We start from the raw sequence: 25,477 nt of genomic DNA, 5'->3' as shown, positions 1-25,477 counted from the left end.
TTAAAATTAGTTTTTAAACAGATTCAAGTGATTTGCAGCTTTGTAGGAGATGAAACTTTCTAATAACTTACATACTCCACACTTCCCATTTTGTGTATTTTATCTACATTGCTTGTGGAACATGTTTGAACGTGAAATATTGTTGAATTCTTTTGCTAGGTTGTTCATGGGTATAGATTGTTCATGTGTTTTGACATAATTTTACTTATAAATCCAATGCACAAGCTCAGATTCAAAGCAAGTAATGTGGGAATTTAATCCTACTACTGCTGAAGTAAAGTTAGGTACTTCTTAGAAAAGTATCTTTATTTGGAAATGAAAACAGGAAGATGCAGAGAATTGTACATCATATGAGAAACCTTTATCTACTAATGTTTCTTGTCACTCAGAGCTTGTTGAAAGCCATTGTAACCAGCAGTTTGAAGAACTTTCCACATTTGGTCCATTAGGCTTTTTTCATGTTCTTCTGCAACTTGTATTCTGATGCAGGATAAACTTGTCTAAATCCACGAACAATTTTTATTTGTTTTTAATTGAATAATATTCTTTGCAGTTTTACCTAAACTTAATTCCCGTTGCTGTGGGAACATTGGGAGTTTGTCTTCTCAACAAATTCAGTGTCTTTCTCTTGCATAGTAAGTTTAATATTATGTGTAACAGTGAAACTTCTTCAAAGTGGAATCACAAGAGACAAAAATTATTTTCTGAATTGGACAAGTTTCTGCATTATAAAAAAAACATGAAAGTTTCAAGAAAATATAATGAATGAAGCCGGGCTATGTTGAATTATGTGCGTAAGATACACTGATTCCTATAATAACAACAACAACAACAGAATGTGGTTATACCTATTCTCAAGAAATCACATGCTGACAAGTGTGAAAATTAACAAGACAAGTTGAAGCTGATTTTGGAGAAGATTAAGTTGGATTCAGAAGAAATGTAGGAACACTTTAAGCAATCCTGACTTTACTTCCGATCTTAGAGGATTGAATTAAGAAAGGCAAGCCTGCGTACATGGCATCCGTAGATCTAGAAAAGGCATTCGATAATGCTGATTGGACCAAGCTATTCGAGATTCTGATGGTGATCGGGATCGAATACAGTGAAAAAAGAATTGTCTACAATCTGTACAAAAGTCAGTCCGCAGTGATAAGAATTGAAGGCTATGTAAAAGCAGCAGAAATTCATAAAGGATTGAGGCAAGGCTGCAGTTTGTCTCATCTGCTTTTCAGTGTTTACATAGAACAGGTGTTAAATGAAATCAAAGAAGAATTCGGAAAAGGAATTACACTCCAAGGAGAGGAAATCAAAACTCTGAGATTTGCCGATGATATTATTTTATCTGAGTCTGCAGAAGGTCTGCAGAAATTGCTGAATGGTATGTACACAGTCTTGGAGGAATGCAATATCAAAATACTGTAAATAGATCCAAAACAAAAGTAATGGAGTGCAGTTGAACGAAGTCGGGTGATGCAGAAAATATCGGACTTCATTTCCTAATGAAGTTTTAAGGGAAGTAGATGGATATTTTTATTGGATAGTAGAATAGCTAATGGTGGCAGAAGTAAGTAAGGAAGGTCTTTCTTAAAAAAGGAAATTTGGTATAGGAATTAGAAAGATATTTTTGAAGAATTTTGTCTGGAACGTGGGATTGTATGAAGTGAAACATGGGCGATAACTAGGTTAGAATGAAAGAGAATAAACACTTTTGAATGTGTTGTTACAAAAGAATGCTGAAGGTGAGATGGATAGATCAAGTCATAAATGAAGTGATACTGAATCAAATTAGTGAGAGGAGAACAATTTGGCAAAATTTGACCAGAAGAAGAAGAATGAAAGGACACATCCTAAGACACCCAGGACTTGTTCACTTTGTTTTTGAGGGAAGTGTACGCGGTAAAATTGGCAGCGGTAGATGAAGGTATGAATATGACCAACAGATTAGTGTAGATATATGATGTAGTAGTTACAAAGAAATGAAAAGATTAGCATAGGATAGGGTGGCATGGAGGGATGCATTAAACCAGTCCATGGACTGATGACCCAAACAATAATGACATTATCACAATATTTTATTTTGTTATTTCACTACACAAGCCTGTTGTGCACTTGAGAATAAGAGAATGTTTGACTTTCTTAAAAAGAAAATCTAATGAAGCAAATTTGTTTCCTTTGCAATATTCTGTTACACTATTTAATAACACGATACTGTTATATCCTTGTGTGCCAAATCATTCAGCATTCTTCCAAGAATCTAATAAAGAAACTTATGGAAACTTTTTTGAATACAGTCCTGCACTGTATTCAGTAGCTCAAGAAGTTTGGAAGAATTAGAATCAACGGCAAATTACATTGTGTCACGACTGTAGGGTTTGTTCATGTGAGCGTATCTTGGTTTGAACATTTCCTTTGACTTTGTCCTCCTCTTCTGTTTTCCTTCTCCTGCTTTTCTGTATTTCCATTCGAGTTCACTGTGTCGAGATTTGACGCAGATTTTGCTCACTCGTAAGAGCTATTGGCTTTTTCCTTTTGTATGATCAAAGATTGCATGAACCTTTTCTGTACCAAATTCTATTCACCCTTATGAATGCTCAACCAGAGTTTTTCTGGATGTTTCAACAATAGATGGAATAGGCTACATTTACATTTTAAAAATGAATTTACTGAAAAATCATACAAGAAAAATATTAATAAAAATTCTCTCTCCCCTCTTTCACCATAACTGAAAAAGTGTTTGATTAGTTTCCACAAATTTATTCACTGCAAGGTTGTCTTCACTACCCATATAAAATCCATATCCATATATCATATCACCATTCCCGACAATATCTAAAATATCACCCTCCATCATGCTTTCATTACACCTGGGCGGAAACAGGGCGGAAGACAGAAGAAAGCTGTTGACATTGAACACCTGGGCATAGAATTATCATGAGAATACTGTAAAGTGATGAATCGAATTGACTGTTGTCATCATTGGGCACTGTCAGATGATACCACCTTGTGTTAAACAAAAGGAACTGCAGCATCAGATTAAACTGGAGACTAGGAGAGAGTGTGACATTTGAAATCAGAGTTAACTCATGGTTGAGACATTGGAAAACATGTTGACTTCCGAATTAACTAGGTCGTGGGATGGAAAACAGCAAGGGAATGCCTAGGAACAACTGTGTGTAAAGATAGGAAAAAGCAAACATCTTCGTGGAATAATGATGTGAGAACAGCTTGGAAACGTAAAAAGAAGGCTTATCAGAAATGGCTCCTAGCATGGGCTGATGCAGACAAGGAATTGCACATAGATGGAAAGAAACAAAGTGAAACAAATAGTTGTTGAATCCAAAAGGAAGCCTTGGGAAGATTTTGGTAATAACCTGGAAAGGCTAGGTCAAGCAGGAGGGAAACCTTTCTGGACAGTAATAAAGAATCTTAGGAAGGGAGGGAAAAGGGCAATGAACAGTGTTTTGGGTAATTCAGGTGAACTCATAATAGATCCCAGGGAATCGCTGGCCAGGTGGAGCGAATCTTTTGAAAATATTCTCACCGTAAAAGGAAATCTTCATGGTGGTGTCGCGAACAACTGAGACCATGGGGAGGAGGAAAATGATGTTGGTGAAATTACATTTGAGGAAGCGGAAAGGATGGTAAATAAACTCCATTGTCATAAAACAGCAGGAATAGATGAAGTTAGACCTGAAATTGTGAAGTATAGTGGGAAGGCAGGGATGAAATGGCTTCAGAGAGTAATAAGATTAGCATGCAGTATTGGTAAGGTACCTTCATATTGGACAAAAGCAGTAATTGCACCTATCTATAAGCATGGGAACAGGAGGAATTGCAACAACTATCGAGGTATCTCATTGATTACTATACCAGGCAAAGTATTCACTGGCATCTTGGAAGGGAGGGTGCGATCAGTGGTTGAGAGGAAGTTGGATGAAAACCAGTGTGGTTTCAGACCACAGAGGGGCTGTCAGGATCAGATTTTTAGCATGCGCCAGGTAATTGAAAAATGCTACAAGAGGAATAGACAGTTGTGTTTGTTTCGTAGATCTAGAGAAAGCATATGATAGGGTACCGAGAGTAAAGATGTTCACCATACTGGGGGACTATGGGATTATCGGCAGATTATTAAAATACATCGAAGGCATTTATGTTGACAATTGGGCTGCAGTGGGAATTGATGGTAGAATGAGTTCTTGGTTCAGGGTACTTACAGGGGTTAGACAACGCTGTAATCTTTCACCTTTGAAGTTAGTAGTTTACATGGATAATCTGCTGAAAGACAAAAAGTGGCAGGGAGGTATTCAGTTAGGTGGAAGTGTAGTAAACAGTCTGGCCTGTGCTGACGACTTGGTCTTAATGGAAGATTGTGCCGAAAGCCTGCAGTCTAATATCTTGCAACTTGCAAATAGGTGCAATGAGTATGGTATGAAAATTAGCCTTTCGAAGACGAAATTGATACAATTTACGAACTTCATCGTATAGATCGGTATTGATACAGTTAAAACTAATAACCAGTGTTAGGTTTTGGTCCACCCAATCAATACACATCACTTTACAAGTGTACTATTTAATTTTAAAACATATTAAATATATTTAGGGACATGTTTTGTCTCTATTTTATGGCTGATGAAGTCTCAAATAGAGACGAAACATATCCCTAAATATATTTAATATGTTTTATAATTAAATAGTTCACTTGTAAAGTGATGTGTATTGATTGGGTGGACCAGAACCTAACATTGTTTCTTAGACTAAATTGATGTCAGTAGGTAAGAAATTTAACAGAATTGAATGTCAGATTGATGGTAAAAAGCTGAAACAGGTAGATAATTTTAAGTACTCAGGATGTGTGTTCTTCCAAGATGGTAGGCCTAATATAATAAGTGAGATTGAATCAAGGTGCAGTAAAGCTAATGCAGTGAACTCGCAGTCGCGATCAACAATATTCTGTAAGAAGGAAGTCAGCTCCCGGACGAAACTATCTTTAAATCTGTCTGTTTTCCGAAAAACTTTGTTTTACAGGAGTGAAAGCTGGGTGGACTCAGGATATCTTATAAGTTAGAAGTAACAAACATGAAAGTAGCGAGAATGATTGTGTGTAGAAACAGATGGGAACAATTTGCAGGAGGGTACTCTGAATGGGGAGATAAAGGCTAAGTTAGAAATGAACTTGATGGATTAAACTGTACGCATAAACTGTCTTTGGTAGTGGGGTCATGTGAGGCGAATGGAGGAGGATAGGTTACCTAGGAGAATAATGGACTCTGTTATGCAGGGTAAGAGAAGTAGAGGGAGACCAAGATGACTATGCTTAGACTCAGTTTTTTTGCTATTGGCTTTACGTCGCAGTGACACAGATAGGTCTTATGGCGACGATGGGACAGGAAAGGGCTAGGACTGGGAAGGAAACGGCCGTGGCCTTAATTAAGGTACAGCCCCAGCATTTGCCCGGTGTGAAAATGGGAAACCACGGAAAACCATTTTCAGGGCTGCCGACAGTGGGGTTCGAACCCACGATCTCCCGAATACTGGATACTGGCCACACTTAAGCGACTGCAGCTATCGAGCTCGGTAACGACTCAGTTTTAACAATTTAAAGATAAGAGGTATAGAACTAAATGAGGCCACATCACTAGTTGCAAATAGAGGATTGTGGCGACATTTAGTAAATTCACAGAGGCTTGCAGACTGAACGCTGAAAGGCATAATAGTCTATAATGATGATGTATGTCCGTATGTGGGATGGGGAAGGTTAAAAGCTACCTGTTGGAACCATATGCGAGGGATGTAATTGTACTAGTGTCACTGCTTAGTGCTCGCCTGGCAATTTGTATGTGGACTAGTAGTAGAATGTCACTGGAAATAATGGATCTCAACACTGAACATGGAGTTTGTTCAATCAGAGTGCAAAACCTAGCCTATCAGTGCTTTCCAAAGGTGAAAATTTGTGCCTAAGTGGTCATGTAAATCATGTGAAAGAAATAAGAGAGGGCATATTAATTATATCCACGGAAGTGTTACTGCAAATGTCTGTGACACTACCACAATATATTGTAGAACTCTAGTTAACTGTTATATGTGTGTTTTTTTTTCCTGCTCCTTATTAGGAAAATTGCTAAGTCATCTTTTAAATGTCATGTTTCTTGGTTGATTTGGAACATAATGTTCTGAGTGAAGAACGTCTGCTTTGCAGGAGGTGAAACTTGTAAACACGTCACGAGTGTGTTTTACTGTCAGCAATGAACATTCCTCTTCCAAAATCATTGTGCCACAAACCTGGGGGTAACAAAGTTCTATGAAACTGCAGAAAGGGAAATATTTGAGAGAAAAGCATACAGAAGAACTTTATTCCAGAAAGAAATTGAAGTATACTATCCCTATCTTCTCTTTGACAAAGGGTGACCTTAAGATATTAATTGTCCTTTAAGCTGCATAATAGAAAAAAATTGAACAGTAATAGACAGGGCCAGTAAAAATAATGGATTTGTTGTTAACTTCTGTAGAATGTGATATGCTGTAGAATGAGATATGCTGGAACAGGGTTGTAAAATTGCAGTTTCAAAACTGCTAGAGAATAAAAAAATAAAATAATCTTGTGAGATGACATTTAGACCACTTGGTGAATATGTACGAGGGCAGATCCAAATCCGTGGTTACGGGTGTGTGACCAAGCTCGATAGCTGCAGTCGCTTAAGTACGGCCATATCCAGTATTCGGGAAAGAGTGGGTTTGAACCCCACAGTGGGCAGCCCTGAAAATGGCTTACCGTGGTTTCCCATTTTCACAACAGGCAAATGCTGGGGCTGTACCTTAAGTCCACGGCCGCCTCCTTCCAACTCCAAGGTCTTTCCTATCCCATCGTCGCCGTAAGACCTATCTGTGTCGGTGCGGCGTAAAGCCACTAGCAAAAAAATTTATATTTGTGACTCTCAAGGTTCAATTTAATATATCCAAATTTTTCAGACCTCTTCAGGTATTTTAATTGCAGTGAATCATTTTCCCTATCCATTGACAAGTCTATCAACCTGTTAAACGTTTCCAAAAAAGAAATATATATATATATATATATATATATATATATATATATATATATTAGAACACCTGGAAAGACAATTACAAGAAATGAAATTCATTTTTAGCCCCTATTGTCAAACTTAACAAGTGTTATGGCTTTTCTTTTTTTTTTTTTTTTAGGAACTTCCATCTTTACAATACTAATTAAATTATTTCTTTCAGAATAACCTCATTGAATCATGGTACATGTTTCGTTTTTATTAAAATAAATCTTCAGCCATCAAAATACAAAAATTGAGAACATTGATATATTAAAAAACACTAAATGTTTCTTAATGATGATGAATTTTGACTAGAGTCCATAGATTTTAAGTCTATGCATGTGTGTTACGGTGATCATATGCTTTTAACAGTGATGATTTCTGACTGGAATTCACAGACATCATTAGACATATAAGTAACATTTAGTGTTAACAAAAATATGTTTTAACAAAGACAAAACGTGTACCATGATTCCTTGATGGTATTCTAAAAATAATAAATAAATTAGTATTGTAATGGTGGAAATTCCTCGAAAAAGAACCATAACACTGGAAAGAAAATGTTGATTTTGATCCAATGATGGCATATGCCACCTGGTGGATAGTAGATGTACTGATAATGGTTTCAGCATCGTCCACCAGCAGATAGCATAGTGGTATAGCTACCAGTGTGCCATCTGCACCTACCTTTTAAAAAGGGATGCTCGGGGCCGTAAGTGCTCGGTGTGGTGCAAACGTGTAAAGCAAGCAGGCACCTTGCTGCAGAGATGCACTCATGCTTCTTACAACCAACTGAGCGAGTTTGGAAGGGGTCAAATTGTGGCCTTCCAAAGTGGCAGGATGGTCCTTTCAGAGAGTTGCCACACAAGTTGGATGTACCTCGTCAGTTGTGCAATGGTGCTGGCAACAGTAGACACGAGGTTTGAACGTCCACGCTGCACAGACGCCCATCAAGATCTTCATATTGTAAGGACAGCTGTGGCAGATTTTATAGCTACCACTGTACAGATAAGAGCGACTGTGAGCTCAGAAGGGTCAACACGAAATGTTGTGAACCGGTTACTAGCAGTGGGACTACATGCATGCACGTGCGCGCGCGCACACACACACACACACACACACACACACACACACACACACACCCTCTAGCCCGTCTTCCACTTAACACAACAGCATTGACATGCATTTTCCCATCAGAGGATCACCTAGAAGATGTACTAGCGTACCATGGTCATCAGCGATGAAAGCTTATTATGCCTGCATCAAAAAGATGGTCGTTCACGTGTATGACGTAGACCTGGTGAGCGCTGTCTCATAGAATGCATTTGTCCAGGACACACTGGCCCCACCCCAGGCCTTATGGTCTGAGATGTGATAAGCTACAACTCTTGCTCATCTTTGATGTTTGTTGAGGGAACAGTGACCAGCGCTGTTGTGAGACCCGTTCTTTTACTCTTCTTGCAACAGGAAGGTGATGTGCTGTTCCAACAGGATAATGCCTATGCGTACACTGCATGTGAGACTCAATGTGCTCTGCAAAATGTGTGGCAACTTCCCTGTCCAGCACAATCTCCGGACTTGTCTCCAATCGAGCACATATGGGACATGATGGGATGACAAGTGACTCGTGCGACTCGTCAACACACAACTCTTACAGATCTATGTGAACAAGTTGAGCAGGCGTGGAATAACGTACCTAAAGACAGTATTCACCACCTGTATGATTGACTGCACGCCACAGTTTGTGCCTGCGTAGCTGCCCGTGAAGGCTACACTGCCTACTAATAAGGGTGTTTCAACATGGGCCCATCCTTGGTACCTCAGAAGCTCTTGAGCTGTTGATCTGTAAATGTAATAATTTCATGTACTCCATATGTATCATTTCTAATAATAATAATAATAATAATAATAATAATAATAATAATAATAATAATAATAATAATATTGGCTTTACATCCCACTAACTACTTTCACAGTTTTCAGAGATGTATTGTTTCTGCAGTAAATATTGAGTGAGTTGGAAACCTCTGAAAGGGTGTTCTAATTTTTTTCTGGCAGTGTATTTTTAGGAAAAACACACATATTTCAGTGGAACAGTACTAATTCAATGGAAACTTAACTATTTCAATTGAAAGAATATTAAACTGGTCAGACTTATCTATATAATGGGTACAATAGATTGCTGCAATCCAATATTTTATTTTAACACCAAATGTCCTATATTCTACGGATTTGCCCATAAGGATATTTGAAAAAGAGATTTTGCTCTCTAATGACAGAGTCATAGGAATGGCAGTATCAGTCTGAAGACAGGCAGACTGTTCTGATTGGTTGTTCCAGTGAAAAATATGGGTTTCTGCTAGTCATAGAGCATATTGTATATAAACTAGAAGCATTTTAATTATTTTGCAAATGGACTTACCACTGAAAATAAATGTAAGTTTTCTGTACATAATCTAGAATATAGTAAAAAAAAGAGGTAAAAGCCAGGGAATCATATCAAGATAATTTTCATGTAACAGTTGTCCGGCTCCATGGCTAAGTGGTTAGGGTGCTGGCCTATGGTCGCAGGGGTCTCGGGTTCGATTCCCGGCAGGGTCGGGAATTTTAACCATAGTTGGTTCATTCCCCTGGCACGGGGACTGGATGTATGTGCCATCTTCATCATTATTTCATCCTCATCACGACGCGCAGGTCGCCTACGGGCACCAAATCAAAAGACCTGCACCAGGCCTCTTCATTTCATTTCATGTAACAGTTGTCCAGTGTGGTATAAATATTGTTCACAAGCAACAACGCTGATTATGTGGCAGCCCTGATGGTATATGTACTAAAGATGGAATTGGCTAAACATTGATTAGAAATTAAATGTCTATCTTGTAAAAAGAAATTCGTAATAGATGAAGCACCCCTGTGGGTGGGGGACGCAGATGAAGAATACAACCACGGTATCCCCTGCCTGTCGTAAGAGGCGACTAAAAGGGGCCCAAGGGGCTCTCAACTTGGGAGTGTGGGTTGGCGACCATGGGGCCCTTAGCCGAGTCCTGGCATTGCTTCCACTTACTTGTGCCAGGCTCCTCACTTTCGTCTATCCTGTCCGACCTCCCTTGGTCAACTCTTGTTCTTTTCCAACCCCTACGGTATTAGAGTATTCGAGGCCTAGGGAGTCTTTCATTTTCATGCCCTTCGTGGCCCTTGCCTTTCTTCGTCCGTTACTTCATTTTTCGAAGTGACGGATCCCTTCTTTTTCTCTCTGTCTACCCCCTATGGGTGGGGGATGCAAACGAAAAATACACCCACGGTATCCCCTGCCTGTCGTGAGAGGCGACTAAAAGGAGCGACCAAGGGATGATTGTATTAGAACCATGAAACTACTTTTGATCAGTACCATCTCACGGGGAACACCAAGGGTCGCCTTTACTTGTGAGTAGTACCGCAGTATTAGGTACGAAATAGGCTTGTGATTAGTAGCAGCAGGGAGTGGGTCACTGTGGGTTTCCAGTACCTGGAGTTGTACCCTTGTGAGCAACACCACGGGTCTGGGCATTGCCTGTGATTAGTACCACTATATGAGCGGCACCGTGGGTCTGCGTTGCCTGTGCTTAGTACCCACTACTTGGGGAACACCACGAGAATACTGGCACCCGTAATTAGTACACCTAGGTGAAGAACACCATCGGTTTGCGTTGCCTATGTGTGGCACCAATATGTGAGATACACCATAGGTCTGCGTTACCTGTATGACGTCTAATACTCGTGAGTAGTACCATCATGTGTGGAACACCATGAGTCTACGCTACTTTTGATTAGTGCCCCAAGATGACAAATACCATGGTTCTCCTTTACTAGTGATAAGTACCATTATGTGGTGGGGCCATTGACCTGGATTTTGGACCTCTTTAGATAACAAGCATTCTCGATTCAGGATTGTGCTTTATAAGGGGTCTTTTGGTCAGTAATACTATTTTTTATGGTATTTTTGGGTAGGATCCACTGATTGTTTTAAATTCATATCCATCCATTCATTCTTCATGCTATGTTTTATTTTGGTCATTGGATGATTTAAAACTTTTAATTTGTCAACTCATTTCGTTCCATCAGGGGCCGATGACCTAGATGTTAGGCCCCTTAAAACAACAAGCATCATCATCCTTCATGACATTTTTTATTTTAGTCAGTGGATGATATTGAACTTAAAATTTGTCATTACATTTTGTACCATTAGGGTTCGATGACCTAGATGTTAGGCCTCTTTAAAGAACAATCATCATCTTCAAAACAGTAACCACCACCACCATCTTCGATTCAGGATTGTGCTTTGGAAGCAGCCCCTTGGTCAGTGTATACCATTGTTTTAAGATAGTTTCTGGGAAAGTAAGACATTGCAGGTCGAATCCACTGATTGTTTTAAGTTTATAATGATTGTTCATCGCTGTCTTATTGAATTCTAGTCAGTGGAATGATTTTGGAATTATTTTTAACTTTCAATATTGTGAGTTGGATCCGCAGATTATTTTAAATTCATATTCATCCATTCATTCTCAATCATCATGGTTTGTATTCTGGTCATTGGATGAAATTTGGAATTCTAAATTGTCATTACATTTTGTGTCATTTCGTACCATTAGGGGCCGCTGACCTAGATCTTGGACCCCTTTAAATAATAAGCATCATCAGCATCATCAATAGATAAAGCAAGAAATTTCAATGTTATGTACCTTTATATAGATAATGAGAAAGAAGTGATGTTGAAAAATCACACATTTATTACACATGGTGCCAATTGGTTGTGCATTTAGGAGGGTTAAATATATGTGATTAATGTGAATATACCATAGCACAGTTCTGCCAGGAGGAAATTAGGTTATATAAAGACATTCCATTCATTCAAAATTGTGTGCATTATACAAGGGTTGTAAATAAAGTAGTGGCAATGTAGTACAGACACTCACAGGAGATCGGACATGTGCAAATAGGACATGGGAGCGGTCGAGTGGCGCTGTTGTCGATGTATAGTGTGCATTTGGCGGGCATCCAGTTTGGATCGTGGCATTGAAGTGAAGAGTGTCCATTTCACCACTCTGTAGCATGTTTTCAAAAGGTGATCAGCATTCGTGGATTAAAGTAGAGGTTGTGAATGGCAAAAATGCAACAGAATGTTATAGAGGATTACGTGTAGCCTGTGGAAAGAATACATTACTGTATAGGACATAACAAACATTTTATTAAATACCAAATATCTTCATTAGATATAAAGGACCAGTTTCAACCGTGTAAACAGGGCCATCTGCAGCCTTGATTACCAGTTAGGAAAACATAGAAAATCTTATACAACACAATCATAAATATTCCACTGAATTGTATATGAAACTTATTAACAAATAGTGTTCATTAGCACTTACGTTTTATGGTTAAAATATAGTCATTTATACTTATGTCCTTGGTTGTATAAGTCTTTTCTTGAATTGTAATCTTAAGGTAAAACTATATGAATACACATTCACAATTAAAAGAGATAAATAGGTTAACGTAACACATTAAAATCTTCTTCTGGTAAGAAATTGCAATGTCTGTTGATAAGGTATTATTTTCATCATGGTGCTGATGTATGTTGTATAACCTCTAAGGGGTGGTTATGTGTCTATAATTATGTAAAGTAGCTAGGTATAACACTATCAATATAGTTATAGTAATCAACTACGAGTAGGTGGACTTCTGATAGAGTTGGGAGTGACCAAACTGTTCGATATAGAGTGAATGTCCCCTGGTGCTGCTATGTGTGGTGTAGACAACCGAAGAAAGTAGGAGCCAACAAGTGTGAAGACTACCGTAACATTAGTCTTGTTTCGTATGCGTGTAAAATCTTAACGAGGATTATTTACAGAAAATCTTAACGAGGATTATTTACAGAAGGATTGGAAGACAAATTGGGGGAAGACCAGATTGGATTTTGAAAGAATGTAGGAACTCTTATGCATGGATATTAGTTCATTATTATTCATAGATACACCTCAGTTTAGCAGTAAATTCCGTGCTTTGTGACAGAAAACACACTTTAAGTTTCATCCTCATTCCCATTTTCATAATTTGGCTTGAATTCTTCATTAATCCATTTCATAAGACTTCAAGTTGAACAGCAGTCAGATAGCTAGTAACTTCGTCATTGGTTAAGCACCATGTACTTAAGGAATGCCCTCAGGTGTTCAGGCAGTCAGAAAAAAATACTGTAAGTAATTTATTTTAATGTCAAGGCTTCATTAAATATGGTGTAAATCAGTGTTCCATGTGAATTTTGACATACCACAATATTACACCATAAATATGCTATTTCATTTTGCTGTAGATGCGTATTACTTGGGACTAGATGCTGTCCTCCAACAGTCTTATAATGAGTTTCAGTAGTATTTTTATTTCTGCATATCCTTACTTTTTTCTTTCTACTATTCTTTAGATTATTTTGGCAACATATGATAATACTGGTAGGTAAAATTGTTCCTTTTGCCTATCTTTAGATCATATTTCTCTTTCCTTACTGCCTTTTGAGTAATCCGTATGACCACCACAGTCCCTTAGTTCCAGTTACTTTTATCAGCTCTACTGTGATGCCTATTCCCTTAGTTTATACTGCCAGTCCCATCTTGCCGTGTATGTGTAAGAGCGTGTTTCTATTATTTCTTTAGTTTTTTCCACTTCAATCATTTGTTTCTACTTTGCGAGCAAGTTAGTTGTACACTATGAATAGTGTAGCTATAAGGTTACATGTCAGGTGATGATGGGTTCGAGACCTGGTGTTGGCAGTCCTGAAGATAGGTTTCTGTCTTTTCCCATTTTCATATCAAGCAAATGCTAGGACTGTGTCTTGATTGAGGTCTTGGCTGAAACCTTCCATGTCCAGACGTTGCCAGTAGTGTTGGCATCAGGAAAGGCATTTGCCCATAAAACTGAGCTCAGTCTGTGTTCTCATTTGGGCAGGTGTGCTGATTCAGGACTATTTCAAGTCATCATATTAACCATGGAGGTACCTTACTTCGTTGTCTGACAAGACAAGGAACCGAAGATAGATAGATAGGTCAATCAATCACTACTGATCTGCATTTAGGGTAGTCGCCCACGTGGCAGATTTCCTATCTGTTGGTTACATCAGACAATCTGTGACCGCTATCCAAGCATATACCAACTGGCTGTGTTGCTCTTGGATAAGTGTCGTACAGCTGGCTTCAATTGTGGAATACGCACGGATAGCTTGGGTGAAGTGGCATGTCGCAAATTTGCAGCATAGGAAAATAGTATTTGTAGGTGCCTCAAGTTTATGGCAGCAACCAGATTCAGCGAGCAGGCTAGCAATGGGGCTTGTACGGAAAGCTCCTGTTGCCAACCTAACTCTGATGTGGTGGATGCTGTTCAGTTAAACAAGGACGTTTTGCCTTCCTGATCCATATGCTGCACTGCCATAGTCTAACCTGGATAAAATATGTGCCCTATAAAATCGTAGTAGCCCTCCAAGTAGAGCTGCTAAGAAACTTCAAAATATTCAGTTTCTTAGCGCATTTGGCTTTTAACTGATGCACGTGTGGTTCCCACGATAATTTACTGTTGAAAAGGAGCCAAAAAAATCAGTGTCAACTACAAGAACAACATCATCCCCTAAATAAAGCTCAGAATGGGGGTGAAGAGTGCTTCTGGCATGAGGGAACAGAGGTCTTTGGAGGTGAAAACTGTAAGTCATGTTCTAAGGTCCACTGTTCCACTCCCCTAATAGCTTGCTGGGCTCGCTCTGCGACTCCCATACTTTGTGAGCTATAATAAAGAGAAAAATCATCTACATAGAGTGACAGTATTACTGCTGAACCAGCAGCAGCGGCAATACCATTTATGGCAATCGCGAACAGAGTGACACTGAGAAACGACCCTGTGGGACTCCATTTTCCTGAATACGATATTGCGAATATGCCCTCCATACTCAGACACGGAATAGATGGAGGAACAAAAAATTCGAAACAAAAACTGGCTAGTTACCTTGGAATCTCCATTAATGCAGGACTGAAAGGATGCCATGTCACCATGTGGTATCATAGGCCTTTTCCAAGTCAAAGAAAACAGCCATCAAAAGCTGTTTTGGGAGAAATGCATCCTGGATAGAACTCTCCAGGTGTACCAAATGGTCAGTGGTGGAGCAGGCAGCTCAAAAATCACATTGGTACTCCAAAAAAAGTCCCCTCCTCTCCAAACACCATAAGTCAGAAATTCACCATCCTCTCAATGGTATTCGGGTGACAGTGGATTCTAACCCCACTGTTGGCAGCGCTGAAGATAGTTTTCCAGGGTTTCCCCATTTTCACACCAGGCACATGCTGGGATTGTACCTTAATTAACCCTGCCTTATCCTACCATTGCCATAAAACCTCTCTGTATTGGTTTAACGTCAGAAATTTCATTATTGGTCCATATTGAAACAAGATTTACAGTTAAAGTCAAGTGTAGGGTCCTCCACCTGTTCAACACCACAAAAAATGTGAAATTATTAAAACGTCGCATTCCCATTGTCATTCTTGGCACCGGCTTCAGCAGTTCCACTTGCCATCATCAGCCCATGAGGAAGCCACAAGGACATCCAACCAGCCACGTTAGAACATTTATAACATATGCATGCACAAACACAGAACCCTCCAAAACAAGCTCGCCATTTACAATTGCATCACATCACAAAACATCCGGACAGCTGAAAAACAAAGACCAAACACCTCCCTATGGTGTAGTGCCAATCCCAAGTAATTGGGAAAAAGTTAGGAAAGAGAAGAATTCTGTAAAGCTGTTTAGCTGCAGCAGTGCCCCTCTTTTTAGAACATAGCTTTAAGAGCTTGAGTTATCAGGATGTTATTCTATACTTGAATGTACAGGTTAATGTTAGAGACAGACCTAAGTTTGGCACCAAAGGCACTATTCCTGTTGGTAGGGTTTTGACGCAAGTTTGGACTTGGAATGCAGTTCATTATGGATATCATCATATTGTTGAGGGGCTTAAGTGTCCATTCTTTGAAGTTGCCTAAATACTTAATTTCAGTTACTAGTGTTGATTATTTTGTCTCCTGGCAATCTCTGTAGAAAATATTGTGTTAGATAAGGAGTGAATTTTTATTTGTCAAAGATTTTAGAGATATATATCTGTTTATTACTTGTTTTATAGGAAACCATTGAATATGCTGAACGTCGGGGTGCAACAGATGAGGAGTTGTTTTCAACCGTATATCATAAATTGGTGCATTCTCCTGCATTAGAAGCAATTCTTCAGGTAGAGCATTCATATGCTCTTGCAGTCCGGGAACTAACTGGACAGCGTGATGAGCAAGTTGCAGCTCTCACTTCAAAGTATGGAGAATTTACTCTTTTTATACAAAAGTTGTTTTGGTTGATCATACAAGGAAAGTATCAGGTAAGGCAGGTCAAAACCTATCCTGAATTTTTTTTGACACATTCGTTGTACTGTAAGAAAATAGTGTGCGGAGAATGGGCCTCCAGTTTTAACTGCAAGGCTCCGAAATTGTACCTTGAATCCTGGTATCCATGCATGACGCGTGGCGCAGCTGGACAGCCCTGAGCCAGAGCTCGGAGTTGTGGTGTGGCGGGCCTGTGTGCATGCAGTCTCTCGACCTGCTCTGAAATTTTCATTCAGTCACAAATTGTGTAGCAGAAATTACTGTTATAAATCGCATGATCATAACACAAGATTTTTGTACACCAAGCACAACGAATTAGAACTTCATTGTTGCACTGTTCTACACACGTTTTTCTTCCTTCTCCAAACAATATTTAGTGGGCACTAGTCGCTCTCTTGTGTAATTTGTTGCAAACCATGAATATTTCATCATATCCCAAAATTGTGGAAATAACTGAAAATATATGAAAGACTGCAATTTAAGGATTGTGTCTCTGTGGAGGACATCAACTGTAGCATCACTATGCAAAGTTATAATTTCTTTTAATTGGCGGTAAAAAGCTTTCCACTGCTGGAAGAAGAAATTGTCTAATGGTTAAATTATGCCCATAGTACATGGAGGAATCTGAAGCAGTTCGGTTGTTTTGCTTGGAGGGATGTCTTCATGACAATTTGTACCACTGTATATGGCCCACAAATCGAAAAGCAGGGCGCAGTTGTCTTCAGAGAAGGGGAGGAAAAAAAAAGGCTTCTCTGAAACATATTTTCAGTTCTGTTTGTGGCAGTGACAACGGTGTTATCTGCTCTAAACCTATTTTTTGAAGCCAGAGAACTGAAGGAAACAAAGAACAGTCCATACTGATTGTTGGTATGATGGTGTATGAATGTATGAGTGAAGTGACTGATTGGGCTATTGAGTGCGCGATTTTCTCACGTATAAATTTTTGCGGCCCGCAAGATCACTGTAAGAAATAATGTGAAGAAAAGTCGCCGAAATATTTAATTGTTCTTTAATACTAGTTCCTTTTTTCAAGTATTCTCTTCTCAGCAGATTATTTTTTATTTTAAAACATTTAAAAGCCAAATTTCAAGTAATAATGTTATTATTTTTGCGTCCCACTGACTACTTTTGATGGTTTTCTGAGACGCCGAGGTGTCGAAAGTTTGTCCCACAGGAGTTCTTTTACGTGCCAGTAAATCTACCGACACGCGGCTGACGTATTTGAGCACCTTCAAATACCACCAGACTGAGACATAATCGAACCTGCCAAGCTAGGGTCAAAGGCCAGCGCCTCAACCGTCTCAGCCACTCAGCCCGGCTCCAAATTTCACTCTTTTATGCAATTTTAAAATAATGTTTTAAGCAATTAAAATGATCAAATCCTCATTTCAGTTGAACTATACATATTATTTCATAATGGTGCTTCTGTACTATTTGCAGAATTTTACAAAAATTGGCCTATTCAAGTGCGGTCCACGAACATGACTAAGGTTTCCAAAATGGCTCTCGAGGCCTTACAAATTTGGAAACCCCTGTTATTGAGGACGGGGTGTAATGGAGAATTATTGTTCTTGAGCTGTCTTCTAGAAATTCTTCTGCAGCCTTATTCTTTTGTTTTTCGTCCTGAATATGCGAACGGGATACACATTTCGTTGCTTTCCTACTCCCAGTTCTGTGTTGTTTCTTGAAATGGCTGATCCAAACACGAGAGGCAGAGAAATTACTTTTTCCGATAGATAGTTCACGTGCAATTTGCGAGGCCCACACTTACATTTCGCCTTCCCCTTCATGCCACGTGGAAACAGGAATAGAGTTTTTCACACATAACCTTTTTATGTTCAGTTGGACTTGTCGACGTACCCATATTTTGCAACTGCTTCTTCCACAAGTAAAGATATCGCTCTGACTTCAATAAGCGAAAATATTTATGAATGTGTGAAAGTGATAATTGGTTTTTACCATCTTCGTTAAGCCAGAATTGTATAGCCCTGTCCTTTTACTCCATACTTTTTACATGACTAGGAACGTAACTAGAACTGGACGATTTGCATAGCAGCAGACTTGGAGCATCACTAGATTTTGCAGAGTCATATTATAGTTTCGAACTGGGATCCGGAGCTTTACTTTTGATCGGCAGAAAGTTTTGACTAACTGAATCACTTGAGTTGCTTTCACTGTCTCCGCTGTGGAGAAACCTCCTCAATACGTTGTACTCCTCTACGATTATTTTCCATCAGATCAATCAGATATTGCCCGATTTCCTTTTCTTTGGAGCTGATTTTTCCTGAAAACAAAAACGCCTTTTCATGGAAATAACTCATTAAAAACACCGATACGTTAATAAGATTTAAAATGTCATCCTCCGAGGAACTCATTTTCACTGTCTTGCTTTCTTTAATACAACCATCAAAACTGTTATATTACTGCTTGATACAGTGAAAACATCCCACAGCTGATCAGCACGCTTGGCTCTGCTTATCACTGGCCTTACATACGTCGGTCACTAGGGCTGTCCACTCCAGCCAACATGTAGCCTACATGTACAGTCCTTGCGCGACATCCCATTGATCTATGTGAGAGATTCAGCACATGATTTCAGAGACTTGCAGTTAAAACTGGAAGCTGATTTTTCTGCACGTTGTCCTCTGAGAGAACAATGATTGTGTCAAAAAAATTTCAAGGTAGGTTTTGATCTGTCTTACCTGATACCTTCTTTGTTAGGGGATTATTTAAAAAAAAATATTCTTGGCATATTGCTGATTTTGTTTTATCTAATACTTTTGATAGTCCTTTTGACTCTGAACCGGTAGAAAGAGTGAATAAATTATGACTTTAGTGAGGCTCTTGAGTATTGTGAATATGTTTTAGCTTTATTTTATAGATTTCTTTAGATTTTGAATTTAATATAGCCTCCATCTGCCTCATTTTGTTACCATTATATGGGATTATTTCAGACATAGAAGAAATTAACAGGAAAAGTTATATTTTTTGTTTTGTGTTTCTTAGCCTGCACCCCTTATGGTGGAATTTCTGTGCTCACTATTAGACGGACTCTATTACCTATTTTTGCATGTTGATCTTATTTTACAAAAGAAAAGTGCATTTTAACGAGGGTCTTTGTTGCTTGCTTCATTTTATGATTTATAATTTCTATACAACTTATTACTAATCTGTGTCGCACTTGTTTACACTCGCTAGATTACATACCAAAAGCCTGGATTCAATTCCAGACCTCTCCGTGGTGTTCATATGGAGTGAGGGCATATGACTTTGATGGTTATTTATCCATCGGATGGAACGTTAAGCCTTGAACAGACTCCTTGGTGTCATTCAACGGGGTTAGGCTATGTGCTGATATTGGACTTCACCCTTTCCCTACTTCATTATCATCGCTCACCGACGTGCTGGTTGCCTATGGGCGTCAGATATAGAGACCTGCACCATGCGAGCGAAACATGTCCTCGACATTTTTGGCACTAAAAACCATATGCTAAATAAAATAAAAATGTTCCCATGATAGAGGGTTTATGAATTGGTGGCATTTGAGTGTGTTTATATGTAACAACTCCATGTAGTCGATTTCCAGCACATTAAAGAACTTCTGCAGGACAGTTTTCCAACAACCAAGCATTTGTTAAAATGTATAGCAATTGAAGGAACATTAAGTGAAAAACATTTTAATGGTTTTTATACAACTTCTTAGCATGCGCAGTGAGTGAAAGGATCTAGATATATGTGATTATTGACCACCATTTCTCTACTTCTGTTTAGAAGTAACTACGATTGTTCAGAGTTCATCTTCACAAATTCTAACTTGAACACAGATTTTCATATAGCTGTGTTAGACTGAGGTTATTTTGGGCAATGCTGTATGTGTACAAAAGTAAATTATGAATTTAGATATATTTGAATTGCAAGCAAAACAAAATTTATTAGGGTAATTGGCTCAGAACTTAGCCTACAAGGAACACAAAGCCTGCCCAATAGCCACTCATAGCTGTCCGCCCTGTGGACGCTATATTTGCCGCTAGAGGCGCTGCAATTCAACCTCACATGAACACGTCGGTTGGCGGTATTTCTACACACTGTATGCTTACTGGTGACGAAAGTTGAATGTTAATACCGATAGAAATAATGAAACTCAATGATGATTTTGTTTTGTCCGAATCCTTGGCTGAATGGTCAGCGTTGAGGCCTTCGGTTCTGAAGGTCCCAGATTCGATTGCCGGCCGGATGGGTGATTATAATCACGTCTAATTAATTCTTCTGGCTCGGGGACTGGTGTTTGTGTTTGTTGATATAGTGATTACTAGATCTCGGATTTTTAGGTGCTAAAATGTTATTTTAACTGCCTAAAACAGACTCTCAAATAGGCTCTAAAGTATTTTTAGGCAGCTGCAGTTTTACGTATCTTAATATGCATTATTTAAAACACCGTGTTGATTTTGTTAAATTGATAATAATTCGTTATGGGGAAATATAAAACAAGTTTCACTCACCTCTTGCTGCAAACGTCGCAGAATATAATTTTACCATCCGATGTGAAATGGGGAAACTCTTGTAAATTGAGGATGAATTGGAACCTGACACCTTCTGCTTAATTCACACACTGGCCAAATGGGAAAAGGATATGGTTAAAAACGTCAATCATATTACGCTGATGTACTGCTGCGTTCCGTTTTGTAAACAAGGCTCTAGAAATAAAGTTCCTGGAACTAGTTTCCATGAATTCCCTTGCTAAGAGCCAACTAGGAAATTATGGATTAAAGCAATAAACAGACCAGGTATGGTACAGTAAATACGCAGACCATGAGACGGCAAAAATTAGGTTACTTATTATTATTGCTCCTATTCTGATGATAATAATTTCCTTATTCTGTTGTGTAGGTAGTACCAAGAATAAGTTATGGAACCTTAGTGACCGCTCCGTCGAGCGCTGCAATGGCATATATTGGAGGGTATTTGGTAAGAGTTGTCGAAGACCACATGCCATGTCAAGAGTGTGTTGATAAAATTAGTAGTATCCAGAGTCCATCTCCACTAACATCATTAATAAAAATCAAAGACAGAGGTGGCCTCAGGTATCTAAAGCCAAGTTTTATTTCACTGCTGATGAAACTGGGGCAAGTAAGGGACGAAATGTTATCGGTAACGCTGGGCAGTCCAAAAACAGCACAAATATTAACCGAAATACAGTTGCCACGTGTTGCTAAAAATCCTATTCTACAGTGTGGGAAAAGTGATCATCCTGAGAAACAAAGCAGAATAATACTGCAGAAGTTTCTGCACTTCTCTGTCACTAACTACGCTAATGGCATGGCAGGTGAGTATTACTGAGAATACTTCTCGATAAGAAAAACAATTTATGAGAAGAAAATATCAAGGAAAATAGTTAAAGTCGTTCCTTTTCACTGAAAATCTATGGAGCGGTAGTAAAAATATCTAGTAAAGACCTTACATCCTTTAAATGCCAGACATATATTTCGACAGTTATATGTGTTATCTGAAATGAAAATCCACAGCTGAATTGAACTCCTAGGGGTAAAAGGTGAACGTTAATTATTTTCTACTTCATTCTGCTCAGTAATGTATATAATATACAGGAAGTATAGTATAGAGGTCAATTTGTGCTGGTTTTAACTCCCGTTACCAATGCTACTGAGTGCTGATGTGAGGTGGTATACTAGCGCTGCAGCGGTCAAGACGCGCACTGCCAGGCGGACACTGTTTCTGAAGAGAACACTGCGAGTGAGCAGGCTTTGTATTCCTTGTAGGCTAAGCTCAGAATCAACATTGATGTTATGCGCTGCCTCACTCCTCCACCCTGTGGCACGAAGCACTGTCAGTGTTGCTAATACGCGGTCATACTCCTACCACCAACCACAGGTTGCCTGAGTGGAGGAGTGCAGACACTGGCAGTTTCAAGCTTGCCCTTGCCTTATTACTTGTTCTGTACTGCTGCCTGCTGTGTCGCTAGCCACAACACTGCACACCTTATCGCCATTTGCAAGGTAGTCTTCACACCATTTCCTCATACCCCGATTATACCCATGCAATGTCTCTAAGGGAACTGCATAATTTCTCTAGGGGCTTTGAATCTAGAATTTGCCAAGCTGAGTGGCTCAGACGGCTCTTTCAGACCACACAAATTCTCTTTGACTCCAAAAACTTCCATTTGTTAGTCAATATGGAATCGTCTGGCCATATAATCATTCAGTGCTAGAATTCAAATAAACTACCAGTTGGAACACAATGATCACTCAGGTGGTTACAAGACATAACTTGTTGAACATTTGTATATCATGGGTATACTTCAAAAAGTGACCAAGTCAAATAATGTACTTCTTCAGGAAATGCATTTGAAACTTCCACATGATGCCAAAAATCAGGTTTAAAGATCTTCTAATTTATCACTTTATAACTTTTCCATATGTTTTTCAAGAAAATGAAAAAAAAAAAACTTTTTGTACATTGATGGGTTCAAGGATTAGAGCATGAGTAACCACTTGGTCACCAATAGATTTTTCAGATAATGTGACTTGGTCACTTCTCCTTAAGTGATTACTAAACATAAGAAGTTAAGGTGTTTGAATACATTCATTTAATAATACAAATGAGAAACGAAAATACAATCGTATTGACACTGATATTTTCATATTAAGTCTAATTTTCTATATCTTTTCAATAACACTTCTTTTGCTTCATAAAAAGGAACCTATTTCTTAAACAAGAACAGAGTGCTTCGGCCGTGCAGTTAGGGACACGCTGCTGTGAGCTTGCATTTGGGAGACAGTGGATTCAAACCTTACTTGTCAGCAGCCCTGAAGATGGTATTTCGTGGTTTCCTATTTTCACACCAGGCAAATATACCTCAATGCCACGGCTGTTTCCTACCCACTCCTAGCCCTTTATTATCCCGTGTCACCATAAGACCTGTCTGTGTCGGTGTGATGTAAAGCAACCTGTGAAAAGTAAAACAAGATCTAAGACATAACACAAGTTCAGTCAAGTTTAAACAAACATAATTGTCAAAATATAATTCTCCTTAAGAATTTATTTTGTAAGTTACCTAATACTGGTACTGATGAAAAAGTGAAACACTCAACATTTTGAAAGAACTCTCTTAATCAAAACATTCATTCATCCATGAGAATCGTCTGAGATATTTGACTGCTCTGGAGCATGGTCATTCTTGTTGGTGTCAACTGTTAAGGACTTGTACCATTCATGGAATTCAGCTGGAGCAACTTTGCTAGGGCATAACCGAAGCAAATCTTTTTTGCAAGCAGAGTTAGGTAATTGGCTGTTGTATAAAGCAGGCTACTTTGCCAGAATACTTGGACGACCTCGACCAGTAGTTCGAGTACTCCTGAATTCAGGGTCTTCATGATTGTACTTGTATAAAATAATACCTAAAAGGGACTTCTCGAAGAGTAGCCTAATTATTTCTGTAGAACGTACACTCAGTAATATCTTCATTGTTGGTTTCTTTTAATGCAGGTGTCAACATTTTTCATCCCCAACTCAGTCTTCAATTTCTATTACTTTTAACATTATTTCAAACATGTACAACATTCCCAAATAAACTCTCATGCAAGCTTGCAAAAATGGCTCATTACAAGTAGTGAATGCTAACCTCATAACTTCATTTGAGATCGGCTAAGAATGACAATCATGTCAGTCACCTATTGAAACTGAAGCATTTCACATGTAAAAGGGACTAAAGTGACTTGGTCAAAACTAGCTGTAAGTTAATCAATATAAGATCACATTTCCACCTAATCAATACCTTTCTTTTATTTTGCCTGTGGCAGTTTATAAAATCATCAAGAATAACAGGACATGTTTCGATCATTTTGCGATCAGCATCAGCTGCATACACAAAAGCTTAGATAAAACACCATAAAGCAATCACATAGTGAAATCTTTGTTGACTTTGAAAACTAATGTTAGTAAAGGTCTTATGGGTTGGAGGGGGAGGGGGTGAAGGTAGTGTGCGACGGCGGGGGTGTACAGTTGTTAAGGACGTTAAACTTTGAAATGAATTAAAATATTATCTATGAGCTAAAATGTCATTGATATCACTTTAGGTCCTGAAGGCTTAATGAAATCAATTGTTGTTTAAAAACTAAAAATTGGTGTTGTGATCCTGCAGAAATGTTTTTGCTGAAATATGCTTCTTCTTTATTAAGACGTGTAAGACAAGGAAAACTTACAGTGAGGTGTACGTATGACATCTTATGATCACGGATTCATGGCTAGTTAAAAATTAGCTTCGTAGACCCATTTGTATAAAGGAATTTTGAGGGAAGAAAGCAGAGTGATGGAAATGTGAACAAATTGAATTCATTTGGTTTTATGCATTAAGCCTGTTGGTGTTGAAAACTCTTGACTCATTCTCAACAAAGAGTTTTGAGATATGATTATGACAAGATTAAAATCACTGAATACTGCTGAACATGTTTTGTGTATTGTAATTGAAGAGCCTGGTGCTTCAGTCCATTTTGCTTTTTTATTGTAAACTATCTTGAAGAGATGCTCAATCCGTTAGTACAAGTATCCAATTGTTCCCCAGATTTGGTGCACAATAGTAGTGAAAAAAGTGCAGAGAATCTTAATACAATTGGAATGAAAAAATAAAAATGAAACAAAAGCACAGGAGAACATATTCACCAGAAGAGTCACAAGTTCATTGTTCACGAAGTTAAGCAGACTGTTTTTGGACACATACAAACTCGCTTCAAGAACCTATTTAAAGGGCAGGTCTTTACTCGTAAAGGTGCAGCACTTAAAATATCAACAGTACAACAGCAGTGAAATGTCGTAGTGTCACTGTGAGTACCATGGTAAGAGATTCTTTTGTTTAAAAACAGTGATAAAAAACAAAACTAGAGCTACCGTACTCTTTCCTTACAAGGTGCATTTTGTCTTTTACAACAGTATGTTAAAACTCCATCCAAATCAGGTTAAGGATGTTAAAGA

At 38.6% G+C, this 25,477-nt stretch overlaps 1 protein-coding gene across 3 annotated transcripts in view; it reads left to right on the top strand.

Annotated features, from left to right (window-relative positions):
• The window catches only part of LOC136863273 (FERRY endosomal RAB5 effector complex subunit 3), a 158,738-nt gene that overhangs the window by 22,651 nt on the left and 110,610 nt on the right, over positions 1 to 25,477 (top strand). For all 3 annotated transcript variants that reach the window (XM_067139660.2, XM_067139657.2, XM_067139656.2), the window contains one exon: positions 16,246 to 16,427. In XM_067139660.2, coding sequence (XP_066995761.1) covers positions 16,246 to 16,427 — 182 coding nt within the window. The remainder of the gene's footprint in view (positions 1 to 16,245; positions 16,428 to 25,477) is intronic.

Source organism: Anabrus simplex, chromosome 2 (genome assembly GCF_040414725.1).
Source record: "Anabrus simplex isolate iqAnaSimp1 chromosome 2, ASM4041472v1, whole genome shotgun sequence".
Lineage (NCBI taxonomy): Eukaryota > Metazoa > Arthropoda > Insecta > Orthoptera > Tettigoniidae > Anabrus > Anabrus simplex.
Note: the sequence above shows the minus strand (reverse complement) of the source record. Positions and strands in the feature narration are given on the sequence as shown.